At 33.5% G+C, this 24,065-nt stretch overlaps 2 protein-coding genes across 3 annotated transcripts; both read left to right on the forward strand.

Moving 5' to 3' along the window:
• The first annotated feature begins 720 nt into the window (after positions 1-720).
• LOC109337409 (protein TSS-like) lies at positions 721-23,509 on the forward strand. Of its 2 annotated transcripts, XM_019574382.1 has the most exons (24): positions 721-1,255; positions 1,626-1,687; positions 2,669-2,761; positions 5,383-5,455; positions 5,534-5,734; positions 6,419-6,483; positions 6,790-6,921; positions 7,937-7,978; positions 8,061-8,585; positions 8,671-8,828; positions 9,189-9,346; positions 10,331-10,689; positions 10,906-10,968; positions 11,049-11,150; positions 11,493-11,813; positions 11,898-11,990; positions 12,072-12,173; positions 12,271-12,375; positions 13,195-13,328; positions 14,374-14,557; positions 15,792-15,923; positions 16,015-16,127; positions 20,720-20,798; positions 20,918-23,509. In XM_019574382.1, exons 1-24 carry the CDS (start codon positions 1,186-1,188, stop codon positions 23,003-23,005), a joined length of 5,454 nt encoding a protein of 1,817 aa, XP_019429927.1. In that variant the 5' UTR covers positions 721-1,185; the 3' UTR covers positions 23,006-23,509. The 2 variants fall into 2 exon arrangements, with proteins under 2 accessions (XP_019429927.1, XP_019429928.1); XM_019574383.1 differs by lacking the exon at positions 9,189-9,346 and having other exon boundaries at positions 10,173-10,689.
• On the forward strand, positions 16,862-19,955 carry LOC109337410 (protein TSS-like). The gene is made up of 4 exons (XM_019574384.1): positions 16,862-17,151; positions 18,197-18,380; positions 19,615-19,746; positions 19,838-19,955. Exons 1-4 carry the CDS (start codon positions 17,087-17,089, stop codon positions 19,952-19,954), a joined length of 498 nt encoding a protein of 165 aa, XP_019429929.1. The 5' UTR covers positions 16,862-17,086; the 3' UTR covers position 19,955.
• Positions 23,510-24,065: the final 556 nt, after the last annotated feature.

A 24,065-nucleotide genomic window follows, 5' to 3' on the forward strand; every position in this document is an offset into this window, starting at 1 on the left:
AAAAAAATCTCACATTTCAACCTTGCGAATAGAACTCATATATGTGCATGTGTTTAAGTCGGGTAATAATAAAATGAGTAATAACAAATTTTCATGCATACTTGCATGATTTGTTTTTCATGCATATAATACAATCACAAACATGTGATGATGAATAAAAATTTCCATTATGTTGATGACAATTGTAGTTAAAATATTTGACAAACTCTATAAAATCAACAAGATCTTCACAAACATATATACAATCAACGTTAATTTCTCATGTGTCACGGTGTAATAGGTTATCACTCAAAGGTGGTAGCCCAATCCAAACAATCAAAGACAACAACAAACCCTCTAATCAACTACTTATACGTGCCAATTAATTAAGTTCATACAGAAGAAGAGATGCATCGAGGATGATGTTTTTTTTGTATAGCTAGGAGTATTTACCCTCTTATCTCATAGGTAAGGAACTACTCTTTAGGGGTGTGTGACTATCTCTCTCAACAAATATCGCTCAAAGGAATCACATCTTTAACATTTAGCATAGTACGATACATGATGATTTAGTGAAATCTTACACCACTAAACCAATGTTTTGTTGATGAAAAGATGAAGAGGTGCACTCAAAAAAGACTCACATAACAACAACAAAAATGAGAGGCCTTAAATTGTTACCCTTACATTCTCTATATGCACGTGTACAAAACTAGTTAGGCTTGGCTATGCTTACCTTATCCTATCCAAACTCTCTTCTCATGTTTGTGTTTTTTTTTCTTCTCCATCTCTTAAAAATCTCTATTCTCTTCTCCTCTACCTTTTTTGTGTGTGTTCCCCTCACAACTACACTTTCCCTTAGTTATAATTACTCCTCAAGTGTACTTCATAGCCATTATTTATTCCTATTCAATTCATGTCCTTTTAACTATACCATGTTCCTCATAAGCTCTTAGGCCCTTTCATTTCCCATGCTCCATTTCTTTCTCTCCAACCCCTTCTTTTATTTTCATTAAAACTAAAAAAAAAAACATATTTTTTCTTTTATAGTTGCTGTTGTGTTTATTTTCAAAGAAACTTCTACTTCACATGCCTAGGGAATTTTTTTAGTCCATGAATTCAAGTATTGTATCTTAGTTATTTCAGTCCAAGAAGAAGCTATAAGTTTCAAATACACAACCAATTCAATTAAGTTTTTGAAGTGCAATGGCTCCCAAAACTGGGAAGGCCAAACCTCACAAAGCTAAGGGAGAGAAGAAGAAAAAAGAAGAGAAAGGTTCATATTCTTATCTTCTCTTTTTTACTATACAAACATTCATTAATTTATCCCTTCAATCTCTTATCCATTCTAATATAATTGTTATGAAATTCTATGTTAAAACTTGTTTATATGACTTACAACTATAGAATATGTTTATGCCTAGTTTTAACATGAAGCATGTGATGGTGTTCTTTTCTATTCATTTCTTAATTTCCTTGCATTACTACTAGTTAAGAAAATTGAAGCTTTAAAACTTAGTTTATTTTTTTATATAATAGCCAAATGTATTACTATACCTATCTTCAATTTGATTGGTTCTGGAAATTTTCTATCTACCTTATCTTTTGAAAAGTGCACCTAATCAGAATTATTTTATCCATTACAGTTTTGCCAACCGTCATTGAAATTACAGTTGAAACACCAGATGAATCACAAGTTACCCTTAAGGTTTGGACCATGGAGTAATTAGTAATTACTTGTTTCTTCTTTGTCTTTTTGCTCATAATGGAATATTTTAAGTTCATTCTTTATGGTTTATGAATTTATATACACAAATAATAATAAAAAGATACTCATGTGAATGAAACTCTCAAGTACTCTTTGTCTGCTTTGTTAGATACCATGTATATTGTATTACTCTTAAGGTTTAGTACATCATCTTATTCTCATAAACCAAAAAACTATTTCTACATTTCAACTCAAGACTAACAATGGTTCATTCTCTACCTCTAAGTTAACACAAATGCAAAGTTGAAACTATATATTTTTATTTACATTAGAAATATTTCAAACTATATAAATATGTATGGAGTTTTCCGATTTTTGTACGTTACTTTGTAAGTGCCGAATTTCTGTGTTGGCCAAATAAAACCAATCATTTTAAAAGACATGAATTCACATGCTCTGTCACAAAAAATTCTTGTTTTTATGTACCGAATCAATCAAATTTTATAAAATAATGTAAAAATATTAATTCTACTATTATAGTTTTTTTTCTAATTAAATGAGATTTTCTGATCTAATAGTAACACCAAATGGGATATCAATAATTATAGGTAATTTTGGAAAGAAATGAGACAACTTATATAAGTGGCAAAACCTAATGCCACATTATTTTTCATGTTGTTTAGTTAATTCCCAAGTTATCATTGTAAGTGGAGTTGATAAAATTTGTATAATAAGAGTTATAAGGTGGTCTGATGGTGAATAGGGTGATCGTAAGGAATGGAGTATATGAGGTTGTGGGTTCAAGTCTCACCGAATTATAAGACAAAATACTAACATACTAACAATTGCTGATCAAAAAAATGCATGTTAATCATACTTGTGTAGTGGTTACATATTTTATTTTCAAACATTGTAAGAGTTTTGTTGAAGTTATAACTTATTTTTGTGGTGACAATAATTTATGATTGTTTGGGGAGGCAGTGTATTTCTACTGACAGGATCCTAGATGTGAGAAAGCTTTTAACTGTACACGTGGAGACTTGTCATTTCACCAACTTCTCCTTATCTCATGAGGTAAGCTTCTCTTTCTTCTGTGCTTATGAATTTATCACTTCAAAGATAAATATCAGAAAAATATATTTCAAGTAATAATAAATTATTTTAGAATGTAATATATACATTGACAATATAAAGATTTATATATAGAAAGTATCTCAATTACTATTCATTTGTACTATTTTTTTAAATATAATAATAATTAAAAATAAATGATCAATAATATACTGACATCATATAAATATCTTACACTATATGAACATATTTTTTCTCATTCTTTTATATACATTTAAAGTTTGATAAATTTATACTTCGTTAAAGTTAAGAAATTATATTTTATCATTAAGAGAATTTATAAGTTAATTTTATAAAAGATATTTCAATATTCTAAATACAATGGTACATTAATAAATGCTTTAATATAATATAATTAAACACGTTATATGACACTCCCTTTCAATTATATATCACAAGACAAAAAAAAAAGATACTGTATATGTTTTTTATTGTTAAAAGTAGTTTTACATTTGTCTTAACAAATGTCAAGATAACATTATTTAAAGAAGACACAAAATAGAAAAATTAATATTAAAAAAATAAGTCCAACACTTTTCAAAATATCAAATATAATTTTTAAGATAAGATTTCCTTTTATTATATAAGGAGTGCAAATTTTGGACCTGGTTGGACAAATCCACTTTGTAGTTTATGCATTACATTAGTCTTGTTTGTATATGTCATTTAAAATGGTGAAGCTAAATTTCCTTTTGAATTTTATTAAGGGTTGTGTAAACAAGTGTATTAATAGTATTGTTTAAGGAACACAATAGAAGAAACTTGGTCTTGGAAAAAAACCAAGTTCAACACCATTTTTAAGATAATATTTGGCCATTCTCTTCTATGTTCTTATAATACTCGTTAATGACATCCATCTTTTATTAAGAATTGCATTATTCTAATAATTAAAGGTGTCAATTTTATTATCAATATAAATATATAAGTTAAAGTATCATCCACAACTCATTTATAATTTAAAAATAAATGTGAATATTTAATTAATTAATGGTAACATGTTTTTCTAATTTTTCCCTAAAGCACATTTTAATAAATCCATAATGATAAAATTTGAATTAAAAGCTGCACTTAAAAATTGTATTAATAATTTCAAGTCTCAATGCAAAGTTTCAGTTCTAAGTTTTAAACTCATAAAATATACCAGTAGAACAAACATTAGAAAAACAAAATGTGTAATAATAGCTAAAAAGTGGAAAGCCAATAGGAAGAGATGGAGTAAATATAAACTATTTAAATTTTACAGTCTTTTAAAGCATGTTCCCTAGGCATGAAAAAGTTGATGAATTTAATATGTACAATAATGTGAATATACTTTAAGCATATCATTCTTTATTCTTTATTATTGATATTTAAATCAAAATAATATAAATTAATAATAAATAATATAGAGGGAAAAAATGTATACATCAATAAAATATGAGTTATATATTATTATTATATAATTATTTCTTTAAAAAGATAATACAGATGAATGACAAATATTCAGTGAATATAAATAACATATACATATTATATTCAATAATATGTTACACATTGGAAGCGTGTAGATATAAATTTAGTTGAAATAGTGTTGCACATGTATTAATTGGTTTTTTGTGTGCCTAAAACGTGGGTCCCCCAATCCTTAGTAAAATGCAGTTAATGCATACCTGTGTGGGCAGGTTTGTTTCACGGTTTGCAATTTTGCAACACATTTTCAGCAATTTAAACTTCACAGAATAAAAGAAAGGAAAAAATCACATGTATCACGAGTTTATATATAGAGCTCTATTAGATATTTTATGTATAGAAAAAAAAATTAGATCAACAAAGTATCATTTTTAAGATAACTTTATATCAATTATATGAGTATGAGATGGTGCCATTGTTGATTAGACTTGCAATAGTCATCATTTATTTTTAATTGAACTAGTTGATTTACTTAAAAAAAAGGAGATATCATTCCAATTTTTTATTGATATTATAAGAATTTTTTACACTTTCATTATATCATCCATAATTTATTTACAATTATTATTGACATAAATTCAAATGAAGAATGAACGATACACTAATCGTATATAAATTTTTATATTATCAATATATATATTACACTCTTATTAATATATCTACCTATGATTATATTTATAAATAATTACTAATTATATATGTCTTCTAATTTGAAGGAACATTATAACTATTTAAATCTTATATAAGATTTCCGAAGATTTCTTTCTAGATGTTAATCACAAAAGCTCAGATTTTATATCATATATATAAATAAATAAACCTTTTCATCAACATCAGAATAAAAATGTTAATAACTTGGCTATTGTAAATAATAAATAGCCTTCAAGGTTTCTTAAATTTACAAAATAACTCAATGTATACGAAAACTTAACAAAATCACTATCATGTTTTCCGACATATATCTTGTCTAGGATAAAATAAAACTCATTTCAAAATTAATTAAATAGGTGTTTTTCCAACATTTATTTTTTAATAATATATATCTTACATTTATATTATTAAAAAATTAAAATTCTTTCCAATTTAAAATAAAATAAAATATATTGATTAAACAGGTACGAGGAAATAGATTGAAAGATTCATTGGAAATCGCATCTCTCAAACCTTGCCACCTGTCAATCATCCAAGGTAACCGTTGTTCAAACTCTAATCTCCACTTTACCATTCCCTGAACCCTCTCACACCCTATCATTCTCTCTTCTTCAGAGGATTACTCGGAGAATCTCGCCGTCGCGCATATTCGCCGCCTCGTCGACATCGCCGCCTGCACCACCGCCTTCGGCGCCGAAAATGGAAAAGTTGAAAAGGCGGAGAAAGTGGAAGGTGACATATCTCTATGTCCGCCACCCAGACTTGGACACTTCTATCACTTCTTCTCCTTTTCACACCTTACGCCGCCCTTTCAATGTCAGTGTTTTTCTTTCTCTACCATTTCTTGGATTTTTTATTTAAAATTGTTTTAAATTGCGGTTACAGTTAATTTGTCTTTACGCGGGAAAATGTGGCTTGTGGATAAAGAACTAATTCTTTCGGGGGTTTGTGGCTGCCCCTCTCAACAAGTGTCACTCTCAGGAATCAAACCCTCGATCTTGACATCTAGTTACGCTTGTGTAAATTTCAGTTATGTTGTTTTTAGGCGGGAAAATGTGGTTGTTGTTAGAATTGTTTTAAATTTCTGTTACAGCCAAGTTGTCTTTAGATGGGAAACTGCGGTCATTGTTAGAATTGTTTTAAATTTAGTTGTCTTTAGGCGGGAAAATGAGGTCGTTGTTAGAATTGTTTTAAATTTCAGTTACGGTTCAGTTTTCTTCGATTGTTGTTAGAATTGTTTTAAATTTCAGTTACAGTTAACTTGTCTTTATGTGGGAAAATGCAGTGCTGCTGCATTATTGTCACAATTGACTTTGTGGAGTGCAATTTAAAATATTAGAAGTTAGTAAAGTGGTTCATAAATGTAATTGTTTGTGTCTGTGGTTGTAGTTTTTTAAGTTGAATACTATTTCCAATTATTCCGACACCATGCTTGATGGTGAAATGAAGTAATGAATGTGATGCTTTGATTTAATTAATGTACCTTTGGTTTTCTCACAGATATACGAAGATCAAATCGTCCATTCCTCGAGGATAAGACAGAAGATGATCTCTTTCACATTGATGTGAGTTTTTGTTGTTTTAGTGATTTATGTTTCAGAGCCGAAGGCTCGGCGCATTAATAAGGTTGTTTGCTTTGTGATCTGGAGATCATGAGTTCAAAGAAATAGCTTCTTCGCTTGAGACGGTAAAGCTGCACTCTTGTCGGGCCCCACTAGGTGGAAGTCTAGAGTGGACAACCCCTCTAATAATTTATGTTTCATTTTCTTTGAATGACCACATACTATTTTGCAGCTTTTGATTAAATTAGTTTTGGCTGAATACTTAATTATCTTTGATATGGGTATGTTGTGAATATGGCACATGTGCAGGTTAGGGTCTGCAGTGGAAAACCAACTACAATTGTTGCTTCTAGAACAGGGTTCTATCCTGCTGGAAAACGTTTTCTTGTGAGTCATACTTTGGTCGGTCTTCTTCAGGAGATAAGCCGGGTGTTCGATGCTGTAAGTTTAAACTCACCAGTGTTTCTTTACATTTGCTCCAAGTGTTCTAAATTGTGAATGCGGTCGCAATTACAGAAAATGTGGTTGCAATTGCGGTGGCGATGCCTTTGCAGAGACTCCCAAAACCAAAATATTATGCTCGCAATTACGATTGTGAAGTTATATTTAAAACACTGCTTACTCCTATAAAAACATTTTCAGTTTCGAAACCTCTTTTCCCCTGGTAATTGTTTGTATTAGTTTAGTCAAAAGATGCTTGCACTATTTCATTTGATTGGAAATATAAACACTTGAACTAGTAATTAACAATTCACCAATTCCATACCCTATCAACTTATAGTGTATGCCTGTATGGGTACAATATTATCCTTACTATTTATTACTTTGTTATAGGCATAGATGATTGGATGGTTGAGGGATTAGTTGAAATGTGAATTATTTTCGTATTTCTCCCCACTTTTTTTATTTAATTATGTAGAATCATTTTCAGTAAAGAATTAAAGGTATTATATACATAAGAAAAGGTCAAACTATGTTAAAAACTGAAGTAATCATTACATTAGTTTTCAGTTCACCAACATAAACTTTTGAAAGCAAAAACTAAAACAAATTAGATTTGTCATGTAGGACAAAATATGAGGAAAATAGAGCATTAGTTTCAAAAGATAAACTCACTGTCATTTAATTACAATTTTCACATTATGAATTTCTTTTTTTAATCTGAATGATCTTGATATTTATAGTACAAAATAGTGTCTTCAAACAACACATAAAAAACTATACTCATTTCCACTATATATATTCTATCTTTTATCTGGGTACAAAATACTTAAATTCCATCTTTAAAGAATGGGAGACAGTGTAAAAAAGAGTGGATATGAATACAAAAACAGTTATTTTATAAATACTGTGTCCTGTCTAAGTACCATAACTTAATAGTGGATGTAGAATTGGTCTAAATGATAATCTTTTGTTTTATCAAATAATAATGAATAAACAACAATCTTTCTTGCAGGCCTACAAAGCTCTTATGAAAGCATTCACAGAACACAATAAGGTATGTAATTCTCATCATTATTTTTCACACTGCTTTGCTAACTGTACTAGTTATGTTAACAATTATAGTGGTATCATTTCAGTTTGGTAACCTTCCCTATGGTTTTCGTGCAAACACATGGGTTGTTCCTCCAGTTGTTGCTGACAATCCATCTGTCTTTCCTCCACTTCCCATGGAAGATGAAGTTTGGGGAGGAAATGGGGGTGGACAAGGCAAAGATGGTAAACATGAAAAGAGGAAGTGGGCCAAAGATTTTGCAATTCTAGCTGCAATGCCGTGTCAAACTTCAGAAGAGAGGCAAATAAGAGACAGGAAAGCCTTTCTGCTTCATAGTTTATTTGTCGATGTATCAGTCTTCAAAGCAGTTTCCGCAATAAAGCATCTTAAAGACAGTGAGCAAAGCTCTACTGCTGATACAGCCATTCCAACTTCCTGTGAAGAAAGAACAGGAGATTTAACTATTAAGGTGACTAGAGATGTATCTGATGCAAGTATGAAGTTGGACAGTAAAAATGATGGGAATCGGGTTCTTGGGTTGTCAGAGGAAGAACTTGCTCAGCGAAACTTGCTCAAGGGCATAACCGCGGATGAGAGTGCAACTGTTCATGTAAGTGAGATTTTTTGTGAACCGGTTGTAATGCTCTAAAATGGTTTTTCTTCCTATAAATTGTGCTGCTCTTTTATTCTTGTAGGACATTCCTACTTTAGGTGCAGTAATTATAAGACATAGTGGCTACACTGCTGTGGTAAAGGTTTCAGCGGAGAAGGAACTGGAGGGGAGTCCTAATTCCTTGGAAATTGATATTGAGGACCAGCCTGAAGGAGGTGCAAATGCATTAAACGTTAACAGGTCATATAATCTATCACTGACTTGATTCATTTTGGTAATCAAGGTCCATCACAAGTACCCAATGCAAACATTATTCTAGCCTTGGTTTCTGATTAACTTTTACGCTACAAAATTATGAAGAAATCAATATACTGATCGACAAAAGAGGAAAATATTCTGCCTTTTCAACTTATGCAATGGTCAATGGTGTCAATTTGGTTTAGTATTTGATATCATATGGGTATATCTAGTTTTACTATACATTTCTGATTCACACTTCTTAGCAAATCAGCTTCAGCTTCAGTATGCTTTAGCTTCTTATTTTGGATAAATCAGCTTAGTAAGTTCCTAATACAATTTTATTTCCTAATTACTCTTCAGCTTGAGGATTCTGTTGCACAAGTCATCCACACCGCAATCATCTAACGCAACTCAACGAAACCAGAGCACAGATTTTGAATATTCACGTTATTCTCAGTCTATTGTAAGGAAAGTTCTAGAGCAAAGTTTACTAAAATTGAAGGAAAAACCAACTAGACATAGCACAGTGAGCAAAGCTCTACTGCTGATACAGCCATTCCAACTTCCTGTGAAGAAAGAACAGGAGATTTAACTATTAAGGTGACTAGAGATGTATCTGATGCAAGTATGAAGTTGGACAGTAAAAATGATGGGAATCGGGTTCTTGGGTTGTCAGAGGAAGAACTTGCTCAGCGAAACTTGCTCAAGGGCATAACCGCGGATGAGAGTGCAACTGTTCATGTAAGTGAGATTTTTTGTGAACCGGTTGTAATGCTCTAAAATGGTTTTTCTTCCTATAAATTGTGCTGCTCTTTTATTCTTGTAGGACATTCCTACTTTAGGTGCAGTAATTATAAGACATAGTGGCTACACTGCTGTGGTAAAGGTTTCAGCGGAGAAGGAACTGGAGGGGAGTCCTAATTCCTTGGAAATTGATATTGAGGACCAGCCTGAAGGAGGTGCAAATGCATTAAACGTTAACAGGTCATATAATCTATCACTGACTTGATTCATTTTGGTAATCAAGGTCCATCACAAGTACCCAATGCAAACATTATTCTAGCCTTGGTTTCTGATTAACTTTTACGCTACAAAATTATGAAGAAATCAATATACTGATCGACAAAAGAGGAAAATATTCTGCCTTTTCAACTTATGCAATGGTCAATGGTGTCAATTTGGTTTAGTATTTGATATCATATGGGTATATCTAGTTTTACTATACATTTCTGATTCACACTTCTTAGCAAATCAGCTTCAGCTTCAGTATGCTTTAGCTTCTTATTTTGGATAAATCAGCTTAGTAAGTTCCTAATACAATTTTATTTCCTAATTACTCTTCAGCTTGAGGATTCTGTTGCACAAGTCATCCACACCGCAATCATCTAACGCAACTCAACGAAACCAGAGCACAGATTTTGAATATTCACGTTATTCTCAGTCTATTGTAAGGAAAGTTCTAGAGCAAAGTTTACTAAAATTGAAGGAAAAACCAACTAGACATAGCAAGTCTATCCGGTGGGAGCTAGGGGCTTGTTGGGTACAACATTTGCAAAATCAAGCTACATGCAAAAATGAGCCGAAAAAGGCAGACGAAGCTAAAGTTGAACCAGCTGTAAAAGGTCTTGGAAGGCAAGGTGGGTTACTAAAGGAATTGAAGAAAAAGATTGACACAAAGAACTCCAAAGTTGAGCAAGGGAAGGATATTTCCACATGTACTGGTGTTGAACTAAATAACTCAGATGCCACCCAAGAAGAATTAGAGAGAAAGGATGAAGAAAAGGAGTCTATGTTGAGAAAGCTGCTTCATGATGCTGCATATACACGCCTTAAAGAATCTAAAACTGGTCTTCATCTGAAGGTCCAACTCTGATTTTTGACATGAATGATCCTTTTGTACTATGTTTAATATCTTCCTTTTTTCCTGTCCATAGCTTTATTGTGATTCTCCAAAAGAATATAAGACTTTTTCTAATTTCTAACTATTATTGTCCTAACATGGTCATTGGCCCAATCTATGTACTTAGTATTATGGATATACTTTGACACAATACTTTGTGATTCTTTACTTTTTCAGTCACCTGATGAATTGATGGAAATGGCACATAAGTATTATATTGATACTGCACTCCCAAAGCTGGTTAGTTTTTTAATCATGAATATGCTTTTCACCTGAATTACTGTGGAATATGTTCACTTATAGTGATTTCAAATTCTTAGGTGGCGGATTTTGGGTCCCTTGAACTCTCACCGGTTGATGGAAGAACATTGACCGATTTCATGCATACCAGGGGCTTGCAAATGTCTTCCTTAGGACGAGTGGTACTATATCTTATCTGTTGTCCTTTTATGCTCCCTTATTTTACCTATCACACGAATTCCATCACATGCCTCTCTTTTCTCTATTCACTCTTTACAATATGGAATTAGTTTCTTTACCAAAGATGATGTTAATGTATTTCTGTTTACATATCACAACTGCATTCTAATCTTGCTTATCTTTCTTTTTTTTGAATTTTTTGCATTGGTTTATACCATCAACTCTGTTCTAGCTCTCTTTTACTTGTGCATTGTGTTTTATGTTTTAAAGACCTTGCTGAAAGTTTTTAAATATGTATAAACAACTTCACAAGTAATATCTTTTAATCAAATTCTGTCTGGCAGGTTGAGCTAGCAGATAAGCTTCCTCATGTGCAATCTCTATGTATACATGAAATGATTGTTCGAGCCTACAAGCACATTTTGCAATCTGTTGTTGCATCAGTCGAAAATGTTTCTGAATTGGCTTCATCAATAGCATCATGCTTAAATATATTGTTGGGAACACCATCACCTGAATCTAAGGATGCTGATATTACTAGTTGTGATGAACTGAAATGGAAATGGGTAGAAATCTTTCTTCAGAAGAGGTTTGGGTGGAAATGGAAGTATGAGAATGATCAAGAATTACGGAAGTTTGCCATTCTTCGTGGACTGTGCCATAAGGTAAAAATAAAGACCCACTATGTAATCTACCAATATTGCCATTTTCTGTCCTTATTATTTCAATAACAAAGAATCATTGAACAGGTTGGGCTTGAGCTAGTTCCGAGGGACTATGATATGGATACAGCATCTCCTTTCAGGAATTCAGATATTGTAAGCATGATCCCCATATATAAGGTGAGATACATGACAAATTGACTTCATGAAAAGGAAAACTGACCTTTTTCTCAAGCCTTAATGATTGAATTGCTGTTGCAGCATGTGGCATGCTCATCTGCTGATGGGCGCACACTGTTAGAATCATCAAAGACTTCCTTAGATAAAGGTAAATTGGAGGATGCTGTCAGCTATGGCACTAAGGTGTGAATAAATCCCTCCATCTTATTGTACAGTTTATTCACTAATCAAATATTGTTTGTTTAGGTACTAACGTTTTATTTTGCTTTGAATCTGAAAGGCACTGTCAAAATTAGTGTCAGTTTGTGGACCTTACCATAGAATGACAGCAGGAGCATATAGTCTCTTGGCTGTTGTGCTGTACCATACTGGAGACTTCAATCAGGTATGCATTTAATATCTTCAAGTGCTCTTTGTTCATCCATCAATAATGGTGATTTATGCTGTGAAAACTAAACTTAGTATGCCCTATATTAGAAGGGGCATTTATTACAACAAAGCAGTAAGCACTACAAACTAAACTAAGCAGTAGTAAATCCGTGTAACATCTGCAACAAAACTAAAACTCCATTGAAAGCGGTGCTAATTCTAATCTACCAAAAAAATTACTTCATAGTTTGGTTAAATTTTCTATCATATAATAATAACGTATGGGTTTTCTTCTTTTAATGTAACTTATTTATTTTCACTTGGATGATATTTTAGTTTATACTATACCACTTTTTCTATAAAAAATCAACAGTAGTTAGAGAACTATATTTTTCTATGATATCTTATGTATCCAAGATGAAACTAGGTAGCATTGAATTGTGTGTGACTGACATCATTGTATTATGCTTGTAAAGGATATCATTATTTACATATATCCCAATTCCAAAGTCTTGAATTGAAAATATATTTTAGCTTAGACTTCAGTTACTTAGAGTTATCGTCGGCCACTTCTAATCCATGATCAACAGGTTTATGAAGTGCAAAATATATAATTCACTATATTGGATGGTTTTTTCCAATTATATTGCCAGGGGGTGACATTATTTTTCTATAGTTTTCTTTGGTAATTGCAAAAACCTTTCAATCAAGAATAGAGAGTTCACATTTTGTGACTCGATAGCTAAGTAGACACCTTATATGTAAGGTACATCTGAATTACTTAACTGCGAAGTCCATTCTATTGTTGTAATTATTATAGTTATGGCTTTGTTAGGCAACTATCTATCAGCAAAAGGCACTAGATATTAATGAAAGAGAGCTTGGGCTGGACCATCCTGATACTATGAAAAGTTATGGGGACCTTGCTGTTTTTTACTATCGACTTCAACATACAGAGTTGGCTTTAAAGTATGCTTCTGTATATCCTTTTCTTATATAAATTGTTTGTTTGTTAATACCTTGACAATGACCTTCGAGGTTCTCCATATGAAGAGAATTTATTGTTCAAATCCTGTGGGCCCTTTCTATCTCGTAGAATAGTAGTCTTCTAAACACGTTGGAATTGATAGGAGGATGAACTTTTGGGGGCTTTGGTATGGAATATTGTGATGGTTTTAAAGTGATAAGAATTGATTCAATTCCTGAAAGATTTACCTTGAAATGCTCTCTTCAAATTTACGGCACAAATAGAAGATTAGGAAAAAGCAACAAAATTTTATAACTGGAAAAAAAATCCTACATGTATGCCAACATTCTAAAATTGCTTTCTTCAGAACTGGGTTAAACCCATTGTACTTCCCATGTGGGACTCAAGTCTCATACCTTGCAAATGAATCCTAACATATTTGATATTTATATTGGGAAAAGGATAAAGGTCAAACCTAATCAACATCTATTAAATATTTATTTTATTATTAATTGTGATATAAGTTCTACTCAACATTTATGGATAACTGGGTACTTAAGAAAGGGAGGAGAAATGAAATAAAAAAATCATTGTAAAATCAAGAGGGTTCTTCATTCAGAAGTGTTCAAAGGAAACATTGGAGTTTGCAAATATTTTCAGTGTGATAAAATTTCAATTCATATGCATCTTTAGAATCATTCCCTGTGTTCTAGATGTGTTCCTGAGTTGTGACAATTATCTATAGTTACCCAAACCAGAATTTCTATCTTACTCTGAAAATAAAAACCAAAGAAAATCATTAATAATGACCAACAAGAATCCCAAGATTTTCTGTTCATATGTAGTGAGAGATGAATGCATATAGGTGTTTAAGAGTATCTTTGGATGATATTAATTTGTCAGCAAAGATCAGCCAACTATGAATCTTCGATAACTGAATACATAATTTTGTGAAAATTTAGTTTTCTTTCCTTTGACATCCATATCATTGTAAGGAAAAGTACTGTGAATAATTACACTGATTTTTTTTCTCTGCCATGTATCTAGGTATGTCACTCGTGCATTGTATCTTTTGCACCTAACCTGTGGACCTTCACATCCAAACACTGCTGCCACCTACATTAATGTAGCAATGATGGAAGAAGGACTAGGAAATGCCCATGTTGCTCTCAGATACCTCCATGAGGCTTTAAAGTGCAACAAAAGATTACTTGGACCTGATCATATACAGGTTCTTTCATTACTGTAGTTAACAACCTTGCATGTTGCTATTGCATGAGACTTTATACTACTAAGATTGTTTGATAAAATGCTATAAACTTGGAGTTCATATTTTTAAATCTGGGCTACATGCCCAATTATATGCAATAATTAATGTTGACCCTACTTTGTGAGTAAGATGTTTGACTAGATTATAAAGGAGAGAATAAAAATCATTTGGCGAGTTAAATTGGGAATCCGCTTATCCATCCTGTCTTTGTTCATGAGTCATGATGCCTTAAAATTTTATTCTCTTAATTAGTCAATGAACATAATTTCTGATGTACCATTATGGCGTCATTCGATCCATGTAGCCGACCTCATCTAATGGAATAAAGACTTGGTTATGTGGTTGTTAAGAAGCTAGAGTTTCAAGATCCAGCTTGACCTGACCTAGTGGGCCCGTTGAGCCACTAGGCTGGGCTACCAGACCAGTTGATCGATCACCTGTTTCTAGGTTTAAACCTTTGTAGATCAGTGTGAACTTCTCAAAACTAGAAGACAAAAACAACTAGGGAGTGGTGATTTTAAAAAACCACCGGATCATAGAATTGGACACTTGCGAATTGTTTGAGAGAATTGATAAGCTGGGTCACTTAAACTGCAGTTAGTACCAAAATGTTGACATTAAAACCCAACGCATTTTTGTTATGGACAACTTCTTTAGTACCATAATATTTTACTTTAGTTATATGTCCCTATACCTTTTGGTATTTTCAAACAAGTTTATATGGTTTAGAACTGATTGTTGGGTAGCTGTAGTTTCAAAAATCTTCCAGTTGGGTCCCTACTATTAGAAAAAATTTAAAACCTGTACTCAAGTTACAAATTTTAAACTATAGGGACCTATAGATATATTTAACGTAATGCAGGACTGATATGCTTTGATAAATTATTGTATCATTTTTAGTCATTAAAAAGTCTGTACTTGTTTTCTTTCAAAGAAATACAATATCATACAAATCCCAGAAACAGCCTCTCCGCTTGTAGGAGTAAGGCTGCATACAACTATCCTCCACAGTTTCCACTAAGTGAGAGCCTTGTACAATAGGCTGCCCTATACTAGTTCGTAAATTTGCATTCCAAAATTATCAATGGTGCATTACAGTCTCCGAAACCCATTCTCATGTTCTGTTTGTAGAATATATATCAGATAAGGATAGATTGGAATTCTAACTTTTTTAAAAAATTCTTCGCTGATTCAGACTGCTGCAAGCTATCATGCAATAGCTATTGCTCTGTCTTTGATGGAAGCATATTCACTAAGTGTTCAGCATGAACAAACTACCCTCCAGATACTGCAGGCCAAACTTGGTTCTGACGATCTTAGGACACAGGTAGTCTTACATATGTAATTTGATGGCAGATCAACATATATATGAGCAGCAATCTTTGTTCCTTATAGCTATAGCTGTGAATCGGTTACAGGATGCAGCTGCTTGGCTAGAATACTTTGAGTCAAAAGCTCTGGAGCAACAGGAAGCTGCACGTAATGGCACACCTAAGCCAGATGCCTCAATCTCCAGCAAGGGTCATTTAAGGTAAACATTACAATTAAAATAAGTTATGCGTATGTGGGTCAATCTGGCTTAATTGATAGCTTAGCACTATTAATAAGTAGTAATATCTTCAAGTGCTCTTTGTTCATCCATCAATAATGGTGATTTATGCTGTGAAAACTAAACTTAGTATGCCCTATATTAGAAGGGGCATTTATTACAACAAAGCAGTAAGCACTACAAACTAAACTAAGCAGTAGTAAATCCGTGTAACATCTGCAACAAAACTAAAACTCCATTGAAAGCGGTGCTAATTCTAATCTACCAAAAAAATTACTTCATAGTTTGGTTAAATTTTCTATCATATAATAATAACGTATGGGTTTTCTTCTTTTAATGTAACTTATTTATTTTCACTTGGATGATATTTTAGTTTATACTATACCACTTTTTCTATAAAAAATCAACAGTAGTTAGAGAACTATATTTTTCTATGATATCTTATGTATCCAAGATGAAACTAGGTAGCATTGAATTGTGTGTGACTGACATCATTGTATTATGCTTGTAAAGGATATCATTATTTACATATATCCCAATTCCAAAGTCTTGAATTGAAAATATATTTTAGCTTAGACTTCAGTTACTTAGAGTTATCGTCGGCCACTTCTAATCCATGATCAACAGGTTTATGAAGTGCAAAATATATAATTCACTATATTGGATGGTTTTTTCCAATTATATTGCCAGGGGGTGACATTATTTTTCTATAGTTTTCTTTGGTAATTGCAAAAACCTTTCAATCAAGAATAGAGAGTTCACATTTTGTGACTCGATAGCTAAGTAGACACCTTATATGTAAGGTACATCTGAATTACTTAACTGCGAAGTCCATTCTATTGTTGTAATTATTATAGTTATGGCTTTGTTAGGCAACTATCTATCAGCAAAAGGCACTAGATATTAATGAAAGAGAGCTTGGGCTGGACCATCCTGATACTATGAAAAGTTATGGGGACCTTGCTGTTTTTTACTATCGACTTCAACATACAGAGTTGGCTTTAAAGTATGCTTCTGTATATCCTTTTCTTATATAAATTGTTTGTTTGTTAATACCTTGACAATGACCTTCGAGGTTCTCCATATGAAGAGAATTTATTGTTCAAATCCTGTGGGCCCTTTCTATCTCGTAGAATAGTAGTCTTCTAAACACGTTGGAATTGATAGGAGGATGAACTTTTGGGGGCTTTGGTATGGAATATTGTGATGGTTTTAAAGTGATAAGAATTGATTCAATTCCTGAAAGATTTACCTTGAAATGCTCTCTTCAAATTTACGGCACAAATAGAAGATTAGGAAAAAGCAACAAAATTTTATAACTGGAAAAAAAATCCTACATGTATGCCAACATTCTAAAATTGCTTTCTTCAGAACTGGGTTAAACCCATTGTACTTCCCATGTGGGACTCAAGTCTCATACCTTGCAAATGAATCCTAACATATTTGATATTTATATTGGGAAAAGGATAAAGGTCAAACCTAATCAACATCTATTAAATATTTATTTTATTATTAATTGTGATATAAGTTCTACTCAACATTTATGGATAACTGGGTACTTAAGAAAGGGAGGAGAAATGAAATAAAAAAATCATTGTAAAATCAAGAGGGTTCTTCATTCAGAAGTGTTCAAAGGAAACATTGGAGTTTGCAAATATTTTCAGTGTGATAAAATTTCAATTCATATGCATCTTTAGAATCATTCCCTGTGTTCTAGATGTGTTCCTGAGTTGTGACAATTATCTATAGTTACCCAAACCAGAATTTCTATCTTACTCTGAAAATAAAAACCAAAGAAAATCATTAATAATGACCAACAAGAATCCCAAGATTTTCTGTTCATATGTAGTGAGAGATGAATGCATATAGGTGTTTAAGAGTATCTTTGGATGATATTAATTTGTCAGCAAAGATCAGCCAACTATGAATCTTCGATAACTGAATACATAATTTTGTGAAAATTTAGTTTTCTTTCCTTTGACATCCATATCATTGTAAGGAAAAGTACTGTGAATAATTACACTGATTTTTTTTCTCTGCCATGTATCTAGGTATGTCACTCGTGCATTGTATCTTTTGCACCTAACCTGTGGACCTTCACATCCAAACACTGCTGCCACCTACATTAATGTAGCAATGATGGAAGAAGGACTAGGAAATGCCCATGTTGCTCTCAGATACCTCCATGAGGCTTTAAAGTGCAACAAAAGATTACTTGGACCTGATCATATACAGGTTCTTTCATTACTGTAGTTAACAACCTTGCATGTTGCTATTGCATGAGACTTTATACTACTAAGATTGTTTGATAAAATGCTATAAACTTGGAGTTCATATTTTTAAATCTGGGCTACATGCCCAATTATATGCAATAATTAATGTTGACCCTACTTTGTGAGTAAGATGTTTGACTAGATTATAAAGGAGAGAATAAAAATCATTTGGCGAGTTAAATTGGGAATCCGCTTATCCATCCTGTCTTTGTTCATGAGTCATGATGCCTTAAAATTTTATTCTCTTAATTAGTCAATGAACATAATTTCTGATGTACCATTATGGCGTCATTCGATCCATGTAGCCGACCTCATCTAATGGAATAAAGACTTGGTTATGTGGTTGTTAAGAAGCTAGAGTTTCAAGATCCAGCTTGACCTGACCTAGTGGGCCCGTTGAGCCACTAGGCTGGGCTACCAGACCAGTTGATCGATCACCTGTTTCTAGGTTTAAACCTTTGTAGATCAGTGTGAACTTCTCAAAACTAGAAGACAAAAACAACTAGGGAGTGGTGATTTTAAAAAACCACCGGATCATAGAATTGGACACTTGCGAATTGTTTGAGAGAATTGATAAGCTGGGTCACTTAAACTGCAGTTAGTACCAAAATGTTGACATTAAAACCCAACGCATTTTTGTTATGGACAACTTCTTTAGTACCATAATATTTTACTTTAGTTATATGTCCCTATACCTTTTGGTATTTTCAAACAAGTTTATATGGTTTAGAACTGATTGTTGGGTAGCTGTAGTTTCAAAAATCTTCCAGTTGGGTCCCTACTATTAGAAAAAATTTAAAACCTGTACTCAAGTTACAAATTTTAAACTATAGGGACCTATAGATATATTTAACGTAATGCAGGACTGATATGCTTTGATAAATTATTGTATCATTTTTAGTCATTAAAAAGTCTGTACTTGTTTTCTTTCAAAGAAATACAATATCATACAAATCCCAGAAACAGCCTCTCCGCTTGTAGGAGTAAGGCTGCATACAACTATCCTCCACAGTTTCCACTAAGTGAGAGCCTTGTACAATAGGCTGCCCTATACTAGTTCGTAAATTTGCATTCCAAAATTATCAATGGTGCATTACAGTCTCCGAAACCCATTCTCATGTTCTGTTTGTAGAATATATATCAGATAAGGATAGATTGGAATTCTAACTTTTTTAAAAAATTCTTCGCTGATTCAGACTGCTGCAAGCTATCATGCAATAGCTATTGCTCTGTCTTTGATGGAAGCATATTCACTAAGTGTTCAGCATGAACAAACTACCCTCCAGATACTGCAGGCCAAACTTGGTTCTGACGATCTTAGGACACAGGTAGTCTTACATATGTAATTTGATGGCAGATCAACATATATATGAGCAGCAATCTTTGTTCCTTATAGCTATAGCTGTGAATCGGTTACAGGATGCAGCTGCTTGGCTAGAATACTTTGAGTCAAAAGCTCTGGAGCAACAGGAAGCTGCACGTAATGGCACACCTAAGCCAGATGCCTCAATCTCCAGCAAGGGTCATTTAAGGTAAACATTACAATTAAAATAAGTTATGCGTATGTGGGTCAATCTGGCTTAATTGATAGCTTAGCACTATTAATAAGTAGAATCAGCTCATTTCAACCGTCACATGCTGCATGCACTGTTAATCATCTATATCAATGCTGATTCTGGACTTGGTTAGCCCATTATTTACATTGTTTTTTTAAAAAAGCTCAAAAGGAAATGTATTTAAACTTTAAACTTCCTGTTCAGTCAGCATATACACATATTAGGACCAATTTACATATTCTCGTCAAGCCAAAGCTAGAAGTTAATAAGTTGGCTGCACAAAGAGAAAGCCTGTTCGATTATCATTTTAAAATGAACCAAAAAACTTATAAAGAGGAAAAGAAAAGGCACAGAGTTCTTTGGATTTCAAATAATTAAAGATGGAGTTATGTATCAAAGTTTTCTGTGTTTTTATGGCTTACTGTTAATTCATTTTAAATTGAATTACTATATTACATTATATTTTGAGTATGTTAATATTCTTATTCTTTTATATTAATTATGTTCATCCTTCTGGCTGAAAATCTATGTCGTTATTACATGAAAATTATGAAAGATCAAATTTCCCAAAAGCTTACTCCCACCAGGGAATGGTTTTGTATCTAAGTATCTAACAAAAAGTTGGGCCACCCTCCACTGGTTAAATCAAAAGCTGTGCAAGACTTGTACTTCCAATTAGAATTATCTTCTTATTTCGGTTCAAGTTTCAATTAATTTTGATTGCAATAAAAATGCCTCTTATCAGTGTGTCGGATCTCTTGGATTACATAACTCCAGATGCTGATCTGAAAGAAAGAGAAGCACAAAAAAAGGCCCGAGCTAAGGTAATATATAGCTTATTTTGTTCAGGATATACCTGTTAATAATCCCACAAATTTTATTACTTCTAACTTTCCTTTCCTGTCTCTTACTGAAAGAATCTATATTATTATCCATCTTTCAGTTAAAGGGAAAACCAGACCAAAATTCGGAAACAGCTTCGGATGAAAATCACAAGGAGGAAGATACGTCTCAAGGTTCTTCGATTCAAGAGATTACAAGTGATAAAGAAAATAAGTCCGACACTCAATTTGAAGAACACAGGATTGATAAAGTTGAGTCTACTCAATTAGATCAAACAATGCTCAACGAAAGTAATAACCCAACACAGGATGAAAGCTCAGATGAAGGATGGCAGGAGGCTATTCCCAAAGGTCGTTCACTTACTGGGCGCAAGTCATCCTCGTCAAGGAGGCCCACCCTTGCAAAACTAAATACTAACTTCAAGAATGTAACCCAATCATCTAAATATCGAGGCAAGCCCACAAATTTTTCTTCTCCAAGAACAAGTGTACATGAGACTTCTTCCGGGCCCTCCCTTCCTGTTACAGAAAAGTTCAATAAGAGTTCGACCTTCAGTCCTAAGCTGAATAAGTCAAATGCTCCAGCTGCTGGACCAGAGAATTTAGCAAACTCTAAGTCAGCTCCAGCCAGCCCGGCTCCAGGTGTTCAAATTGCTAAATTTTCTCCTGCTAGCAGTAGCATCACTGTTCAGTCCGCAGGTAAGCTTTTTTCTTACAAAGAAGTTGCATTAGCCCCACCTGGGACAATTGTGAAGGCTGTGGCTGAACAGTCACCAAAAGGAAATCCTATTGTTCAACAGAATCCTGAAGCGAGTCAAGAGATAGTTGGAAAAAAGGATAGTCATAGTAATGTTGCAACAACAAAGGATGTGGATGATTATGCAAAGAAACCAATTGATGAAGTACAGCAAAAACCTGTCCATGATGAACAAAAAGAAAAGGAAGCTACCGTGGTGACAGATAATGAAGAAAAAGTAAAAAGTAATGATGTCAAACATGAGGTTATCGAAGTTAAACCCAAGGAAGTAAACAATGACCCTGTAATAGAAAAGAGAGTTGAAGCTGGAAACATCACAGCTACGGACAGAAATAGTGCTTCTGATGGTGAATCGGAGATAAAAGTGCAAGAGATTTCCCAAGCAAGAGAGCCTGATTTAAATCCCCGTAATATCTTAGCTGAAGATGAAAAAAGGTCACTTGATAATGATGCCCCAGTATCAAAAAAGGTTATCGAGGGAGATGAGAAGCAACACGAGTTACACAGTGGTAGTACAGATAGTAAGCCACTGCCATCTGAAGGCGAAAAGCAAGATGATATAGAAATTGTGAAGGAGACAACCAAGAAACTTTCTGCAGCTGCACCACCATTTAATCCATCCACAGTTCCAGTTTTTGGCACAGTTCCAGTTCCAGCTTTCAAAGATAATGGAGGAATTTTGCCCTCGCCAGTAAATATTCCTCCTATGCTTGCAGTCAATCCCCGAAGATCACTTCATCAGTCAGCAACAGCTAGAATTCCATATGGTCCACGAATATCTGGTGGCTATAACAGATATGGAAACCATGTTCCACGGAATAAACCTGTATTCCCGACAGGTGAACAGTCCACTGATGGTAATCCCAATAGCCCTCCAAGAGTAATGAACCCTCATGCCACAGAGTTTGTACCTGGCCAAACTTGGATTCCCAATGGGCATAATGTGCCTCCTAATGAATACATAGCTTCTCCAAACGGCACTCTGATATCTCCAAATAGCTTCCCGTCTGTGTCTCCCAATGGTAATCCATTGTCTTCCAGCGGAGATCCAGCTCCACTAAATGATATCCCAGTGGATCAAAATGGGTCTGCAACTCCTCCAACCAGTTCAACAGATTCAGCACAAGTTTTATATTTTGACACTAATCTTGAAAACAAAAATCAAACCCTGCATGAGGAAAATAAAGATTCTTCTTCATCAGAAGCTAGTTGTGAAAAGCAGCAGGTTGAGCAGAATCCTCAAGATCGCCTATCTGCTGCTAATGAAAATTGTTCCAGAACAGAAGAAAAGGCTGAAGACCTCAGCCCCACTGCAGACGGTAACGAAGAAGATAAAGTAACCAGCAAGGACACAGTAGATGAGAAAAGGTCAGACAAGTGTTGGGGAGATTACAGTGACGGTGAAGCTGATCCAATTGAGGTCACAAGTTAAAGAATGGTTAGCTTTATTTTACTGCACAAGTTTCATAGCTACTCAAATATAATGCCACGGATTGACTGGACTGAGAGTTCTTTTACCTGAAGCTGATATGGTTGTGGTCACAATTTAAGGAATGATAAGCTTTCTTTTACTGCATTGGTTTCATACCTACCCAAATTGGCACATACTGAAATAGTGATTGAGGAGATTCAAGTTCATAACCTGTTTTGGGAAGGTCACCATAACAGTGGGAGAAGGCTTTGTTGAGTAGCTATTTGGCAATGTTTTTTAAATTGTTTTTATTTTTTCTGCAATATTTTAAAAGCTGAGTTGTAGCTTTGAGGGCATAATACTTTGACGGTTGGTGACTATGTTGCATGACAATAAGGTCTCATTTTCAGGCCTGTGTTTTGTTTTTCAAGTTGTAGCAACAGCTCTTAGTCCATTATTCACAACTTTGTTCAAACAATGAAAGACAAAGTTCAGAAGTAAAAATGTTGGTGTTGAAATTAATTATATTTTCAGATACAAAGGGATACATTTGTATCGCCAGAGACTTTAGGGATCAATGATTTATCATTGAACGTAGTTTATGATATAACATTATGGTGTCGTTCAATATATGTAACCGACCCTATCAATTGAGATAAAAGATTAGTTGTGTTGTATTGTTCAATAGTTTGCGTCAATTATATCTGATTTGTTTTATGTTTTTTATTGCTAGTCTCTGCTTAACTGCAAATTGCCAGCATGCATATACTATAACAGAATAATCAATTTATACAACATTAATAGGTCGCCTCTCATTAAATTAGCTAGCCTTCTCTTCCTAGAATTATAACGCAATTCATACAACTCAAACTACCACAACCCTTAAAGTATAATTATAAAATTATGGTAATCCTGGCTATGATCCAACACTTTGTGTTGACAAGACTAAGAGTCTTTTGAGTTACATGGTGAAGCAGTATCAAATGTTACCTATGTTCAAGAAGAATGCTATGAAACAGATTTAGTTGAGGGCAAAGTTCTTCTTCAGGGAACTTAGAAAATGAATGTCCAGAATGTGATT

Source organism: Lupinus angustifolius, unplaced genomic scaffold, assembly GCF_001865875.1.
Source record: "Lupinus angustifolius cultivar Tanjil unplaced genomic scaffold, LupAngTanjil_v1.0 Scaffold_6_26, whole genome shotgun sequence".
Classification (NCBI taxonomy): domain Eukaryota; kingdom Viridiplantae; phylum Streptophyta; class Magnoliopsida; order Fabales; family Fabaceae; genus Lupinus; species Lupinus angustifolius.